Below are 16,003 nucleotides of genomic sequence, written 5' to 3' on the forward strand. Positions count from 1 at the left end.
ACATAGAGCAAAAACACCCAACAACAGGGTGGAGAAATAAAATGTAAAAGTGCATACAAAATTTGTCCATTCATTCAAGTTCTGCCTGGTGTCCTTTGCCAAGTGACGGGAGGCAAGGCAGGGGAGCCCAGCTCATACACGGAGTGCAAAGAAATACAGGGGGCAGCAGAGCTGGAAGCTGTTCTAGGGGATGCAAATACTGCCTCTTTTGAGAGCTGAGCCTGCACCCGTGTGCTGAGAGCAAGCATTTGGATTTTCTCTCTAGCAAAGGAGGCTAAGCAAAGAGAAGTTTCTTGCAACAGATCAAACTTCTCTGCTTCCCAGATAGAGAATTTTCTTTGAGCTGGAGCTAACAGCAACACAAGCTAAACCCACGGTATTTATGAGGAGAGGCTGGGGAGAGATCTACGTTTGGCAGAAGCCCAGCTACCATTGTGCATTGCTGTGCTACTGTAGGTCAGTAGAAGCAGTTCACTGCCAAAATCACCAGGGACATGGCCAGCTGTGCTGGCTCTCCTGGATGCTCGCAGGGTCCTCAGGACTTGCCGTCAGGCACCTCAGGCTCTCAGAGTGTTTATATGGTCTCAGCAATGCAGACACAAGCTCACCAGTCAGCTTCCACCTGAGCAATGGTTTGGCTGAGAATTTAGCCCAGAGAAAACAGATCTGTGTCTAGGAACACAGAAATGCAAAAGAATGTTGTTCATCAGCGCTGATACTAATGAGCAATGAGCAGGCAAACAGCTTCCTTCCAAACAGGCTGGTGCCAAATCCCTCCATCCTCCATCCTGTGCCAAGAGCACATAACTGCCTAGTTAAGCATCTGAATGACAGCACACCTGTGTTCCCAAGCTAGGAGCCTACAGGAAAGTTAAATCATACAGACTGACCACTGCTTGGGGAAATAAGGGGTCATGCGCTGCCACAATCCCAACCGTGTTGTGGTAACGCTGCATGGGACCCGGCACTGGGCAGGGTCTTGCTGAGAGCTTTATCCACAGATTCTCATGGCCATCTAGCAGCTTCAGGCAGATATTCAGACCTCTCCTCTCCCCCAAATCACTGTGAAGTGGGGTTGTTGCTGCATCCTGTGTTGTGCGGGCTGTGTATTGCCCAAAGAGATGACTATATGCACCCATGGTCCTGCAGTGAGGAAAAAAATGTTCGGAGAGTGGAAGTGAAAGATAAACCATGCGCACAAGATATGGAAGGGGATAGTAAATGTGAAGAAAGTGGCATTAAGGCAATAGCATATGTAGTTGTCTGAGTAAACTCTAACTGAGAATGAATTAAATGTTCATTTCAGGCACTGTATGAAATCCCTTGCTTGTTTTTGTGGTTTTACAAGACTTTTTCTTTTTTATCTGTTTTGTTACTATAGGAAGCAGTCACTCAATCAGCAAAGAACACTCTTCCTACAGAAAGAAGAAAAGATTATACACAGCATACCATGAGATGCCTGCAAGACACGCACTGGGAATATAAACAAATTCCTCCTGATGCTTTTCAGCAATAGGGATCTTTGGGATTAATCATAACAACAGCATCTGACTAGCAAAGACTAAGGAAAACTGGGGGAAAGGGTGGTTTTAAGACAACTATCCTTTTAAGAGGAGGGAGAGCTTTTTGTTTGTTTGTTTGTTTGTTTTTTCTCTCCTCTAAAGAGAGATTATCAAGCCTTAAGTGCAGGTTCTGTATCTGCCCTCTTTTCTCCACAACTTCTCTCTACGAGAGTTAACTGGGTCAGGTGTCTGTATGTGATAGTTTTGATGCGTGCAGAAACAATAAGCAAATCGGTGAAGATGGGCTATAGCACTTAGAGGCACTGCAGATGTGTGTAAGCATGTTAATGTTGTTAATTTTCATTAGTTGTTTTATCACTGAGGGTCTTAGTGATGGAATGCTTGTGATGTCCTGCAATATGTGGTAATCCTACTCTGTAGTTTCACAGTGGTTGTGTTTGCAGCTCCCAGAGCTCTCCCAGCTATCAGCTCCCAGCAGCCACACGCCCTTGGCACCACTGCAACTGCTACTGATACGTCTGGACCTGGACCACTAATCACTCAACTCGCATTTAAATTCAACCACACATGTAAAGAAGCCCTGAAGCTGCCCTTTAAAATACAGAGTATTTTAAAGACTTCAAAGTCCAAAAAAACATCAGCTAAAGGGAGGTAATGTAAAGCTACAAAGAGGGACAGGCTGCAGGACCTTTTTCTGTGACTTACCCAAGATACTTGCCCTAAGTTTCCCTCTCCCATGAACCAGTTTGTGTTTTTCAGCCAAAAGGAATCAATTCCTCTGTCAGTATCTCTCTTCATGCTGCCCTGACTCCATGACCCCAGAAATGCTGCCAGCAGGACAGGGATGTCTCAGGGCAGCTTACTGAAGCACTGAGCACCACCAAGCCCACCTACCTTGGAGACACAGGTGGGCCTGGTGCAGGATGTTAACAGCCACTGACCCAAATGATCTTGGGTGACTTCATAAGGTGCCAGTTCTGCTGCTGAACTCAAAATTCCAGGCCTGGGTGGTGACCCTGGCCCCAGGGCTCTTCCCCTCCCTCTTCCTCTCTCCCTCCTTGCGCAGACAATGCTGTTGATGCTGTCATGTCTCTCCTCCAGCTGCTTCAAAATCCTAGCTCACAGGGAGGACATATAGCAAGAACAAAACTTCATACATTTATTTGCATGAACAAACCAGAAGTGCTTGAAGGTGCACGCGGGGTGGAAGGGGAAGGGAAAAGAGATCAATTTGTAGGAATTCAACCAGGTGCCAACCCACAAAGGAGAAAAATGCCACTGCCTCACAGGGCACTCTGTATTGTGTTAGCAATTGCAGAGACATACTCATGGGCTTTGCTCTTTGGGGAGCTTCGTTTTGAACATTTAGTTCCATTTCTATGAGCGAAGGGATTTTATATAGCCATCTAGTCCTCTGGGATGCAGATCCTTATCCTTATTCTAAAGCCAGAATTGGCAGATGCTAACCAGAAAAATACCCAAACATATTCTCTGCTTCTGGAGCTGAGTCTATGAGCAGGCAGTGAATGACACACTCCAGCATGTAAACACGCAAAATGCTCAGCAGTAATATGGGCTGTTGGTGTGCAACATTCACAGCCTGCTAATAAACCTGTGACAACATAGCGAGTCACATTTGCAGGGCACCACTCAAACCTGGCTCTCAGGAACACTGTCATCACCTCAGAAGTGGCACCTTACTGCAGGCCACATTGCCATCTGTGAGGTGTACCTGCTGAAACGGGACTGCTAAACTGTGGTAAAATGCAAGGAATTATGAAGTAGGGGTATTTTGGAGGAATATCTTTGTCATTCCCCACTGAGAAGAACTGACAATTTATTGTATTTTTTTAAATGTTCTTCCACCTCTGTATTCTTTCTGCTTAAAGTCTTCTTCTTCAGAGGAAAAGATCCTTCAGAACTCCCAGCACTGGGAGCATCCTGAGGGCTCAGGCTGTAGTTGGGGGGCAAAGAAAGGTTACTGGGAGTCCCCAGTAACTCCTTTTAAATATACTCCTAGTGACATGCCAGTGATGTCTAGAGCCTCCTAGTACGCTTCAAATGCCCATCAGTGCTATCTAGAGCTTCCCAGTGCCCACCAGTGCTGTCTGTCTAGAGCCCCTCAACAATCTCTATGTCCTCCTTTGGGCTTTCTACACCCCCAAAGATCATGTAATGAAGATTTGGACCCACGCCAAGAAGATTTGGATCATGAGATGAAGATGAAATGAAGAATTGGACTGAGAAAGGAGGTTTTGAATCATGAAACAAATCTCTGTGTCCCAAAAATGAGGCTTTAAGTTCTCAAAATGGGGTTTTCAACAGAGAAATGAGGCTTTGGGCTCACAAAATAAGGGGGCTGAACTGGAAAAGGAGATTTTGAACCATGAAACAAAATTCCATGTCCTGAAAATGAGACTTAAAGTTCTCAAAACTGAGTTTTTGACAGGGTAATGAGGCTTTGGACCCTGAAATGAGGCTTTGGATCCTCAAAATGTGGGGGTTAAATGGAGAAAGGAGCCTTTAGACTCTGAAATGAGGCTTTGGGTGATTCATATGAGGCCCTGGCTCCTTTGAATGGGGGGCTGAGCCCTCAAAATGGTGGTTGAGCTGACCTCCCATTTCAACCCTCAACATGAGGTTTAAAGCTTACAAAATGAGTATTTTCACCCTAAAACCAGACTTTGGGTTCTATGAACGAGGCTTTTTACCCTCAGAATGGGTGTTTGAACACTTAGAGAAGGAATGGGACTGTGAATGGGAGGGTTTAGGCACAAACAACTGGACTTTGGACGCTAGCAAGGACTGTTTGGTTACTAAAAATGAGGTTTTGAACTCTTCATACTAAGTTTTAGACCCTATAATTACACTTCGGGCTTTAAATCGCGGCTACGGGCCGTGATGAGGACGCGGGCTGACAACCAAGGCTGTGGGCCCTCAACACCAGGCCTTGGCTGGCTTCCAGAGGCAGTGGGTGTACGCGGGGCCCCGAGGCACGCTGGGAAATGTAGTCCTTCAGCACGGTGCCCAGAGTGCCCCAACCCGGCAACAGTGCGCACGCGCAATGCCCCGAGGCATGCTGGGCGATGTAGTCCCAGAAGGGACTCCCCGCCTCCTCTCGGGCGCCGTTCCCTCCGCCTCAGACCCTAAAAGGAGACTTTGGGCCCCAAAATGAGATGGGGGCCTAAAAAAGGCGCTTGTGCCCTGAACGCATCGACCATAAGAACGATTTTATAGACCCAAAGCTCAGAGTTTGGCCCCTACAGGCACTTGAGGACCACAAAGTGAAGCTTCGGGCTCTTAAAAAAAGTACTTTGAAGTGAGGAAGGAGGCTCTGGGCCCTCTAAATGCGGGTTTGAGCCCTCAAAATAAAGCTTTCATTCCTTAAAGTAGAAGCATTAAGCATCCCTTCAGGGCATAAAGCTTCTTATCTCAGTCCAAACCTTCATTTTGAGAATTCAAAGCTTCTTTGAGGGCACAAAGCCTCAGCTGAAGGACCCAAAACCTCATTTCAGGCTCAGAATAGTCCTTTTAAGTCCAAGACTCGATGATAAAGGCTCAAAGCCCCATTGACAGAGCTCAAAGCCTTGCTTCAGGGTCTGGAGCTCTGTTTTTCAGTCCAAAGCTCGATTCGGACGACTTGGGTCTATTTCGTGAGGGCTCGGAGGCCTCCGAGCACCAGCAGGGTGCTTTGGGACAGGGAAGAGGCCGTGTCTGTGTAAGCACTGCTCAGCAACAACTAAACCATCAACACTGTTTTCATCACAAATCCCAAATCTCACACTACTCAAGCTGTTACGAAGAAAATTAACTCTGTTCCAGACTCTGACCCCTTATTCCATACAATTTACATTGTGCTCAGATCTCCCCCATCCAGTATATCCTCACTGATCACCATCACCACCCCCGTCCTTCAAAACACAGCACTCAGCGGTGCCCTGAGGAGCCCTGGGGAGCCCAGAACTGGGCCCAGCTCTCCAGGTGTGCCCTCACCACTGCTGAGCAGAGGGGCAGGATCACCTTGATGTGCTGGCAATACCCCTACGCACCAACGCAAGATGTTGGTGCGTAGCCCCAAGACTAACCCTAACCTCAAACCCTAACCCAAAGCACTAGCCCTCAAGGATAACCCTAACCCTAACACCTATCCATTAAACCTAACCCCTGACCCTAAAGATAAACCTAACACTAAATGCCAACCCTAACCCTAAACCCCAAACATGACCCTAAACCTAAACCTAAGCACAAAACCTAATGCCTAACCCTAAAGCTAAACAAAGCCATAAACATAACCCTAACCCTAATGAATGTGGATACCCCAAACCATAACAGCTAACCACCAAACTTAACCCTTAATCCTAACCTTAAAAATAAACTAAACCATAACCCTAAACCTAACCAATAGCCTTAGCTGGAAAACTAAATTTTGATCCTTAACCTAACCTTAAAGCTAACCCTAACCCTAACCCGCTCCCTTAACCCTAACTGTAACACTGAATGTAACTAATCCTAACCCTAGACCCTAACTGAAGCATTAACCCTAATCCTTCCCCCTAATCTTACATCCCAAGTCTAAACCTGAATTTAATTCAGTCCCCTAACCCTAATCCTTATTGTAACTCTAATGCTAAACCCTAACAGCAATCCCTAACCTTAACCATAAACCCATCCATAACCCCTAACCATAGCACTAACCCTAACCCTAACCACAGCCCTAACATTAAAGCTGAACATAACATCAAACACTAACCCTAAGGCATTGTATCTCAAATGGAAAAGGCATTGTATCCCAAATGGAAGCCCTGGGCCCTAAAAATTAGGTTCTGTGCCTCAAAATAAGGCTTTGGGGTATTCAAATGATGCCTTGGAGCCTGAAATGGGGCTTATGCCCTGAAATTGATCGTTTGGACCTTAAAATGATGGTTTTAACCCCTATAAACGGGGCTTTGAGTTCTCAAATAAGGGGGCTGGATCCTAGAATGAATCTTTAAGCTTTACAAACGGGTGTTTGGCCCCTGGAGGGACGCTTTAGGCCCTACAGCTTGGGCTCCGTACCCTAAACAGGAGCCCCAGGGTTCTGACCCGGCGGCCATTTCGGGCGGCCCCGCCATGACGTCACCGCGCTCTCCGGCCGCCAGGGCGCGCTGTGATGGCGGGACGGGAGGGGGAGGGGGCGTGGCCTGGACCGGGAGGGGGCGTGGCCTGTGCTGGGGGCGTGGCCCCGGAGCCGGAGCCGCGCGGGAACCGAGGGCGCGGGGCCGGTGGCGGCGGCGGCGGCGGCGGGTGAGCGGCGGGGGGGGGGGGGGGCTGGGAGGGGGCGGCTCCTCCCCGCCCCGGGACCACGCAGCGGGAGGGGGGGGGCAGCGGGAAGGCGCCACCGGGGGGGCTCGGCCGGGGCTCACCGGGAGTGGGGCGGGCCGGCGGCTCCCGGGGAACCGGTGTGTGCCCCGTGCCGGGCCGTACCGAGCCGTGCCGGGCCGGGCGGTGCAGCGGGGGGCGGCGGGGAGCGGAGCTGCAGCCCCCGTTCCCTCCCCCGCCACCCCCCGCTCCGCCAAGGGAGGCTTGTGCAACGCGGCCGGGCGGTTGGCAGCCAGGTTCCTCTTGCCGGTGGCTTCGGCTGCGCAACGGGGGGGCGGCTACCGGGACCCCAGCCCCTGCCCCGGGCACGGCACGGCTGGGCACGGCTCGGTCAATGGGGCTGGCACGACGCGGGGCACCGCCGAGCCCCCCCCCCTCGCAGCCCCCGGTATCGGTGGCTGAGCAGCCCCCGCTCGCTGTCCCGGCAGCTGGAAGGATGGGCTCGGTGCCGGAGGAGCTCAGCCTCGTCCCCCTGCACCGGCGGCCGGAGCTGCTGGAGGCGTGCGCCGAGCTGCTGGCCGACGAGTGGGGCAAGAGCCGGGCGCTGCGGCTCCACGCGCTGCGCCGCTCCTCCGACGCCTTCCCCACCTGCCTGGTGCTGCTGCGGACCCCGGGCTCCGCCGAGCCCAAAACCCAACCGGGGGATCCGTGCCCGCTGGTGGGACACGTCCGGCTGTCCCGGGTGGCCGGCCAGCCCCACGGCCTCTTCGTGGAGAGCGTGGTGGTGGCCCGGGCGCTGCGGGGCTGCGGCTACGGGCGGCAGCTGATGGAGGCCGCCGAGAGCTACGCCCGCGCCCGCGGCTTCCACCGCCTGCACCTCAGCACCCACGACAAGCAGCACTTCTACGCCCGCCTGGGTTTCGCCCTGGCCGAGCCGGTGCAGAGCGTGCCCTTCCTCAGCCCCTCCATGCCCGTCGAGGCGCTGCGGGCGTTCGCCGCCCCCGCCGGCCCCGCCGCAGCCTCCCCAGGTGGACCCGCAGCCCCCCGACCCCCTCTGCCTCCTCCTCCCGCTGCGCCCCCGCCGCCCCCTCTGCCGCCCCCAGCCCGGGCAGGGGGAGCCCAGGCCGAGAGCTGCGGGCAGAGCCTCCTGGAGACCCCGCACCGCGACGCCAGGGGGCTGCCCGTCTTCTGGATGAAGAAGGACATCTGAGGGCGGGGGGCTGCACGCCGCTGATTAAAAACCAAGGGCGGGCGGAGGCAGGTGCCCCCCCCGCTGCCTGGCTGCTGTTCTTACGGGCTGCCTCCGGACCCCCCTGTCTGCCCCTGGGGTGGGGATGGGGGGGTCTTCGCACCCAGTCTGAGCCCATGGGGTTCGCCGTGGGGGCGCTGGGGGTGGGCTCCACGGCTGGCAGAGGGATGGGATGGGAGACGGGCGAGGAAAAGTGGGATTTTGGGGCGGGCAGCCCTGCATGCCGCCTACCCCGCTGCTCTCTCCCCGCAGGCAGCGCCCCACGGGCATGGGGCCAGTGCTGGCGCTGTGGGTCTGCCTGGCACTGGGGGCAGCAGATGGGAAGGGCCCGGCGCCCGCACCCCTGGCGGGCGGGCAGCCCTTCGCCGTGGTCTGGAACATCCCCACGGGGCGCTGCCAGCACCGCTTCGGCGTGGGGCTGCCCCTGGCCGACTACGGCATCGTGGAGAACCGGGGCGGCCACTTCGCCGGCCAGAACATCACCATCTTCTACAAGAACAAGTTCGGGCTCTACCCCTACATCTCCCCCGGGGGTGTCGTCCACAATGGGGGCATTCCCCAGCGGGTGCCCCTCCGTGCCCATCTTGCCCGGGCGGCGGAGGAAATCCGCCTGCTCCTCCAGCCTGCCTTCAGGGGCCTGGCCGTGGTGGACTGGGAGGAGTGGAGACCCCTCTGGGCCCAGAACTGGGGGGCCAAACGCATCTACCGGGCGGCCTCGGAGCAGTGGGCACGCGAGCGGCACCGGGGACCCCGTCTGGCCCGGCGGGCGTTCGAGCGGGCAGCGCAGACCCTGATGGAGCAGACGCTGCTGCTGGGCAGGAGCCTGTGCCCGGGGGGGCTTTGGGGCTTCTACCGCTTCCCCGACTGCTTCAACGGCAACTGGGCCAAGGTGGCCAACTACACCGGGCGCTGCAGGCCGGCCGAGGCGCGGCGCAACAACCGGCTGGGGTGGCTCTGGGCCGCCTCGGCCGCCCTCTACCCCAGCATCTACCTGCCGCTGGCGCTGCCGCCCGCCCTGCGCCGCCGCTACGTGCACCACCGGCTGCGCGAGGCCCTGCGCCTGGCCGCCCGCGGGGCCGCCGGCCGCCTGCCCGTGGTGGCCTACTCGCGGCTCTCCTACCGCCGGTCGCCCCGTTTCCTGGAGCCGGTAAGGGCTGGGGAGGGCCGGGGGCACCGATCGGTGTTGGGGCATGTGTGTGTTGTGCCCCCCGGCCATATCTCTGCCCGCCCTCGCAGGCCGATCTGGAGCACACGATCGGGGAGAGCGCGGCCCTGGGGGCAGCTGGAGTCGTGCTGTGGGGGGACATGTCTTACTCCCGCTCGGCGGTGAGTACGGGCTGGGACCAGCTCAGGAAGCAGCTCGGGAGCGGGGCAGGCTCGGGAGAGGAGGGGAGGCTGCGGGGACCCCAGGCTGCCCCCCAGGGCTGGTCCTCACGGCAGCCTCCCCTTCTCCTCCAGGAGAGCTGTGCCAGTTTACGCCGCTACCTCGTGTCCACCCTGGGTCCCTACGTGGCCGACGTGACGGCGGCAGCGCGGGCGTGCAGCCTCCAGCGGTGCCACGGCCACGGGCGCTGCGTGCGCCGGCAGCCCCGGGACCTGGGCAGCCTCCTGCACCTCGCCCCGAGCCCCTGGCTGCCCTTCCGCTGCCACTGCTACCGCGGCTGGGCCGGCCGGGGCTGTGCCCAGCGGGAACGGCCCGATCCTGCTGCCTGCCCGGCGCCCACCCGCACCCACAGCCTCTACGGGCACCGTGAGGGTCTCCAGCCCCCCGACACCTGCCTGCCGCGGGGTGTCTGGGGGTGGTGAGCAGGGACCGCCGCCGCTCGAGCAGCCTGGCGCGTCCCCGTGGCCTTGTGAAGTTCAATAAATTGGCGCTGCGCAGCTGGCATGGTCCTGGTGGGCAAAGCTGGAGGGGGTCCGCGGTGCCCCCAGGCTGGGTGCGCCACGGGGCAGAGCCCCCAGAGGGGCTGAGCAGGGACCCAGCTCTGCCTCAGTTTCCCTGTCCCAGCTGCGCCCCGGGGGATAAGGGAGCACGGGGGGAGCTGATTCTCCCTCTGCCGTGCTGGCTCCACGCTGCCTGCAGCCCTGATGCAGCCGCCAGGCCCCCCTCCCCAGGGCTATTTTTAGCCCCCCAAACACATTTCGTGCCGTCCTATTTTAAGCGGAGCAGTTGGCGCACCAGGAGCCCGGTGCCCAGCTCCCGGGGGCCCCAGACCGCCTCGCTGGCCCAGGGGAGCAGGGCAGGGGAGCCATGCCCAGGGAGGCTGCCGAAGGTAGGCTGGGGACAGGTGAGGGGCCGGCGGGGACACTGGCACCCGGGGGAACCCTGCGGGTTGGAGACAGCAGCCAAGCTCTCCCCGTGGGCAGAGATGCCAGCCCGAGGAAGGGCAGGAGGGGTGCAGGGGGCTGCGGGGGCAGGAGCTGGTCCAGCACCCAGCCAGCTGCAGGCGTGGGGGCACCGGGTTCCCAGGAGCAGCCCGCAGCAAAGGGCAGGGACCCACGGTGCCTGCAGGGTGCTTCGGGGGTGGCTAGGAGCACCCAGCCCCAGGGGGCACAGCCCTGCCACACACCAGTGCTGCTGGAGGCCCCCTCAGCCACCACGCACCCCAGGAGTGGGCACGGGGCTGCCCTACTGTGCTTGGCCACAGGCACAGCCCCCCTGCCCTGCCCCCTGCTCCAAACCACGCCAACACCTCTAAAATCCCCCTTCCCTCGTCCCCAACTGCTTCCTGGGACAGCACTGACCCAGCTGGAACCCTGCGTGCTCCCCAAGCCCCCTCGCCATCCTCGGGGACGCAGCAGCACAGCGCGGGGCAGCAGGTCCCCGTCCCCACACCTCCAGCTGTGCATCCCCAAGCAGCACCCGAGCGCTCGGGCACAGTGCCTGCGGAGACAGCCAGCCCCGGCGGCAGCCTGGCACGGGGCTGCCTGTGCCCACAGGGAGCCGGAGGGGGCAGGAGCACATTCCTGGCCCTGGGCAGGCGCCAGCCCCACTAACAGGCTCTGGGACCGTGGCCACCAGGCTCCCACTAACTGCTCCGATGACAGCGTGCGGTGGACGAGGGGACGGCCAGCTCGCCTGGCCCTGTCCTGTCTGCGGCAGCTCCATGCCAAGAGATTGCTGGGTTGGCACCCGTCAGCATCACCCCCAGGAGGGGACGTGGGCAGGTGGGGGGCTTCTGGTCCCCATAGGGGTGCCCAAGCTGCGTTCACCCCTTCCTCTGCTCCTGGCAGACGGCGCGGGCAGGGCGGAGGGCGCTGCGCCGCCGGAGCCTGCTGACCCCGAGGGGGCTGATCCCGGAGCCATCAGCCTGCGCCCCGTGGAGTCCATCAGCGACCTGCACTGGGCCTCGGCCGGGCACAAGGGCAGCGAAGGTGAGAGCAGGGCAGCGGACACCAGGGCACGGCTGCTAAACCCTGGGGGGAGCGGGGCCAGGCGCTGACCCTGCTCTTCTCCGCTCCGCTGCAGGGAACGGCCCGGCTCCATCCAGCGCCCGGCCGCACCGCCTGCCCCACAGCCCCCCACGCCTGCCCACGCTGCGCCCCGTGCCGCCCACCACCACCTGCCCTTGCCCCGGCCGCCCCCTCTTCCTCGCCCTCCTGGGCCTCCTGGCACTGGCCAGCCTGGTCCTGGCCACGATGGCCATCTACCTGAGCGGTACGTGGGACCAGGCAGGGCAGGGGGAGAGGGACACGGTGCCACGCGGTGCCGGGGGCTTGGGGACGGCCGGTGGCCCGTCCCCAGCGTCCCCCCGTCCCCCCTTGCAGTGCTGCAGAGCCAGTCGGTGCAGGCGCTGGCCCAGTGGCTGGAGAGCCAGGAGGACACCATGCGCCAGCTGCGGGCCACCAGCAGGCAGCTCTGGGCTCGCCTCAACGCCAGCGCCGAGCGCCGCTGAGCCGCCCCAGCAGAGGAGGAGCCCCAACATTTACTGCCCCGTCCCGCTCCTCCCTGGCAGCGTCACCCCCAGGGCACACGGGGGCCAGCCTGCCCCTGCCGTGCGCCGTCGGGGAAAGGGAAGGGCCTGCAAGGACGGGCACCTGCCCCGGCCCTTCCTCCGCCAGGCACAGAAGGCGCCCTGCCATCGATGACCTCCTCTAATCAAGTCTTAGAAAATTGCCACCGTAACCACATTCCCGGGGTGGCCGGTGCTGACGGCAGGCACGGCCCCAGCCCAGCCCAGCCACAGCAGGGCCTGGGGAGCGGCACCAGCCCGACCCCGGGAGGCACAGGCAGCACTGGGGTCCCCGTGCCACCCACCCGGCACTTGTGTCCCACAAAAGGACTCTGCCACGTAGAGCACCCGGCATGACAAGGGGCCGGAGCAGTCCGCCGGCCCCGGCACGGAGGAGGCACGCAGCAGCACACCACCAGCTCCCCGCCTCGGCTCTCCTTTTATCCTTTCTTTGGTTAAAAAAAATAAAGGAAGGGGCAGCCCCCTGTGGGCTGCAGATCTCCCATAGCAGCTCGTTATTCAGCGGGAGGAGAGCCCATCAACCTTTCCAGGCCCGTCCCCGTGCCCCTGGTGAGGCTGCCAGCCCCTAGCTGGAGGTGGTGGCAGATGCTGGAGCCCAGAACCTGTCTGAAGGCTCGGTACGCCCGCTGGCGTGCCCAGTTGTGCCGGTACAGGCACTGCAGGCCAAAGGGGACGGTCTCCTCTGGGGGCTCCCCGCTCTGGGTGAGCAGAGGGGTATCAGCCATGACCTGGGCATCAGCCACAACCCGGGAATCAGCCACCACCGTCCTGGCTCCGAGCAGGGCGCGGGGAAGCCGGCGGTGCTGGGGGCAGCACCTCGATGAAGCACGGGACATCTGGGCGGACACGGCGCTGCTTCCACCGCTCGCTCTGCCTGGGCTCGGTGCTCGCTGCTCTCGGTAGCCAAGGCTTGGCTACCCCAAAGGAGGTTCCTGGCGTGGGGCGGGGGGCAGATGGCGAGCAGCGATGCAGCAGCAGACGCCCAGGGCTGCGGCACACCGGTGAGAGATGCGGGGAAAGGGATGCGAGAGGAGGTGCCTCATCCCTGCTCCCAGCTCTGTCTCAGCTCTGACCCTATCCTCATCCCATCTCCACCTCCCTCAGTGCCCCATCCCTGCCCCATTTCAGTCTCCGTCCCTGCCCCATCTCCATCCTATTCCTGTCCCCATCCCTGCCCCGTCTGTGCCCACACTTGTCCCCAGCTGTCCCCAGATCCCAGACAGTTGCACCAGATGATCTCAGAGGTCTTTTCCGAATATAATGATTCTGTGACTCTGTGATCCTCTGCCCCAGCTCTGACCCTATCCTCTTCCTATCTTTGTCTCCCTCAGTGCCCCATCCCACCCCATCTCCATCCTATTCCTGTCCCCATCCCCATCCCAGCTCTGGCCCTTTTCTCATCCCCTCCTCACCTCCCTCTATTTCCCATCCCTGTCCCCGCTCTGTCCCGTTCTTTTTCCCATCCCCTCCTTGCTCCCCCCGCTGTCTCATCCCCACCCCACCCCATCCCAGCCCTGTCCCTGACCCCGTCCTCAGTTTCGGTTTCCCCCTCCCCGTTTTTCCCCGCACCCCTCCCCGCAGTTTCGTTTCCAGCCTCGCTGCTGACGCCGTCAGAGACGGAAACCGAAAGCGGAGAGGAGCCGAAAGCGAAATCGGGAGTGGCTGCTGTTAAGGCACCGAGGGGCCGGGGGGGGGGGCTCGGGGACCCCCGGTCCCACCCGCTCCATCGGGGTCACCCGGCCCCGGTGCCACCGCCCCGCGCAGCGCCCCCGGCCCCTCTGCGCCCCTCGGGGGATGCTCAGCAGGGGGAGACCGGGGGGGGGAAATCGGAGCTACCTTAACCGGGGGCGGTGCCGTGGAGAAGTGGGGGGGGGACCGGGGGAGAGGGATATAAAGCCGGAGCGGGAGGAAAGCGGCGCTGAGCTGCGGGAGCCGCGATGGAGCTGTGGGACGTGTCCACCGCGGAGCTGGACGGCTGGGTGGCCGCCACCCTACAGCCCAGCACGGATTTCACCGCGGCGGTGAAGAACACGGTGCGGCAGATCTGCGACTTCTTCAAGGAGCAGTGCTTCGAGGACGAAATCCGCGTCTTCAAGACGGTCAAGGTGCGAGCTGCCACCCCCAAACCTCCTCCGGGACCCCGTCCTGCCCGTGTCGGGGTTGGGGTTGGGGGCTGAGTGCCCGCTGTCCTTTTCCCCCTGCAGGGTGGCTCGGCCGGCAAGGGCACGGCTCTGCGCAACAACTCGGATGCCGACGTGGTGATCTTCCTCAGCTGCTTCTCCAACTACCTGCAGCAGCGGCAGGAGCACCCCAAGATCCTTCAATTCATCGAGAATCGGCTCCAAGAGTGCAGGCAGAGGCTGTCGTTCACCGTCAGCATCAGCCCGCCCCGCTACAAGGGCCGCTCCCTCAGCCTCACGCTCTTCTCCGACAACGAGTCCATCGAAGTCGACATCCTGCCCACCTACGATGCCCTGGGTAGGGGACGGGATGAGATGGGATGGGGCAGGCAGGGGGCATGGTGCGGGACGGGGGTCAAGGTCCCTTTCTCCCCACAGGCCAGGTGATGCAGGATGGCCCGCCGGACCCACAGGTCTATGTGGACCTGCTGAACGTGAACAGCAGCCCTGGGGAATTCTCCACCTGCTTCACTGAGCTACAGAAGAAGTTCGTGAAGCGCTGCCCCGCCAAGCTGAAGAACCTGCTGCGCCTGGTCAAGCACTGGTACAAGCAGGTGAGGGGCTGCCCGGCCCCACCGTGCCCACACAGCCCCCACCCCCTGCCCGGGACCCCCTTACCTGCTGGCTCCCCAACCCGTCTCTCCCCAGATACTGAAGCCACGGTACCCCGGTGCAGACCTGCCCCCCAAATACGCCCTGGAGCTGTTGACCATCTATGCCTGGGAGCAGGGCGCAAACAGCAACGAAGCCTTCAAACTGGCTGAGGGCTTCTGCACCGTGCTGAAGCTGCTCTGCCAGTACCAGGACGTCTGCATCTACTGGGAGAGGTACTACTCACTGCAGCATCAGCGGATTGGCACCCACCTGAAGCAGCTGCTGCGGATGCCCTGGTAAGGACCCGCACCCTTGCCCCGTCACGCTGCTCCCAGCCCTGGTTCTGTGCCGGGCTGACAGCGCTGCCCTGTCTGCATTCGCAGCCCCATCATCCTGGATCCTGCCGACCCCACCGGCATCCTGGGCCAGGGCAAGCAGTGGGACCTGGTGGCTGCGGAAGCTGCCCGGTGCTGCACTTCCATGCCCTGCCTCACCGGCATCCAGCCCTGGAACGTGCAGGTAGGGCTGCCCGCACCCCCCCCCTGACCCCACGGCCCCCCAGTCCCACTGCTGCTGCTCACACATGGTTTCTCCTGCAGCCGGCCAAGTCCGTGACGCTGGAGGTGAAGGGGCTGCAGGGCAACAGGCTGCGCATCACCGTCAGCCCCAGCACCACCATCTTGCAGCTGAAGGAAGAGATCAGGAGGAACTGGGGCATCTCCCCGTACCAGCAGCGCCTGTCCCAGCAGCCGGCCGGGACCCCCCTGATCCTGCACGACAACAACAGCCTGGCCTCCTACGGCATCTACTACGACACCACGCTGGTGCTGCTGCACACCCAGCCCCAGGAGATGGACATCTTGGTGAAGGACATCAAGGGCCAGACCATGACGTACTCTGTGCGGCCCACTGACACCGTCTTGGTACTGAAGAAGAAGATCAACAGCCGCCAGGGTATCCCCGTCGAGCAGCAGCGCCTGACCTACGACTCCAGGAATCTGGAGGACCACCATAAACTGGAGCACTATAACGTCCAGCCCAAGAGCACCATCTACCTGCTTCTGCGGCTACGGGGGGGAGCGGGGCCTCAGCACCCTGGCTGCCAGCCCTCCTGAGCACCCCCAGGCACCAGCCCACTTTGCTGTTCCCCCTCCCCCCCCCATCATATCCCATTTTATTTCTCCC

The 16,003-nt window shown here is 60.4% G+C and overlaps 4 protein-coding genes across 4 annotated transcripts; all 4 read left to right on the plus strand.

Annotated features, from left to right (window-relative positions):
* The first annotated feature begins 7,317 nt into the window (after window positions 1–7,317).
* On the plus strand, window positions 7,318–8,031 carry NAA80 (N-alpha-acetyltransferase 80, NatH catalytic subunit). The gene has a single exon (XM_032194246.1). The coding sequence runs from the start codon at window positions 7,318–7,320 to the stop codon at window positions 8,029–8,031; it is 714 nt and encodes a 237-aa protein (XP_032050137.1).
* Window positions 8,032–8,338: 307 nt separating this feature from the next.
* HYAL3 (hyaluronidase 3) lies at window positions 8,339–9,876 on the plus strand. The gene is made up of 3 exons (XM_032194247.1): window positions 8,339–9,217; window positions 9,307–9,396; window positions 9,529–9,876. Exons 1-3 carry the CDS (start codon window positions 8,339–8,341, stop codon window positions 9,874–9,876), a joined length of 1,317 nt encoding a protein of 438 aa, XP_032050138.1.
* Window positions 9,877–10,321: 445 nt separating this feature from the next.
* On the plus strand, window positions 10,322–11,966 carry LSMEM2 (leucine rich single-pass membrane protein 2). The gene is made up of 4 exons (XM_032194248.1): window positions 10,322–10,343; window positions 11,305–11,445; window positions 11,540–11,728; window positions 11,839–11,966. The coding sequence occupies exons 1-4, from the start codon at window positions 10,322–10,324 to the stop codon at window positions 11,964–11,966; spliced, it is 480 nt and encodes a 159-aa protein (XP_032050139.1).
* Window positions 11,967–13,981: 2,015 nt separating this feature from the next.
* On the plus strand, window positions 13,982–15,983 carry OASL (2'-5'-oligoadenylate synthetase like). Its single transcript, XM_032194146.1, has 6 exons — window positions 13,982–14,149; window positions 14,249–14,522; window positions 14,603–14,778; window positions 14,873–15,114; window positions 15,202–15,337; window positions 15,418–15,983. The coding sequence occupies exons 1-6, from the start codon at window positions 13,982–13,984 to the stop codon at window positions 15,931–15,933; spliced, it is 1,512 nt and encodes a 503-aa protein (XP_032050037.1). The 3' UTR covers window positions 15,934–15,983.
* The last annotated feature ends 20 nt before the right edge of the window (window positions 15,984–16,003 follow it).

The sequence above is a fragment of the Aythya fuligula genome, chromosome 10, assembly GCF_009819795.1.
Source record: "Aythya fuligula isolate bAytFul2 chromosome 10, bAytFul2.pri, whole genome shotgun sequence".
Lineage (NCBI taxonomy): Eukaryota > Metazoa > Chordata > Aves > Anseriformes > Anatidae > Aythya > Aythya fuligula.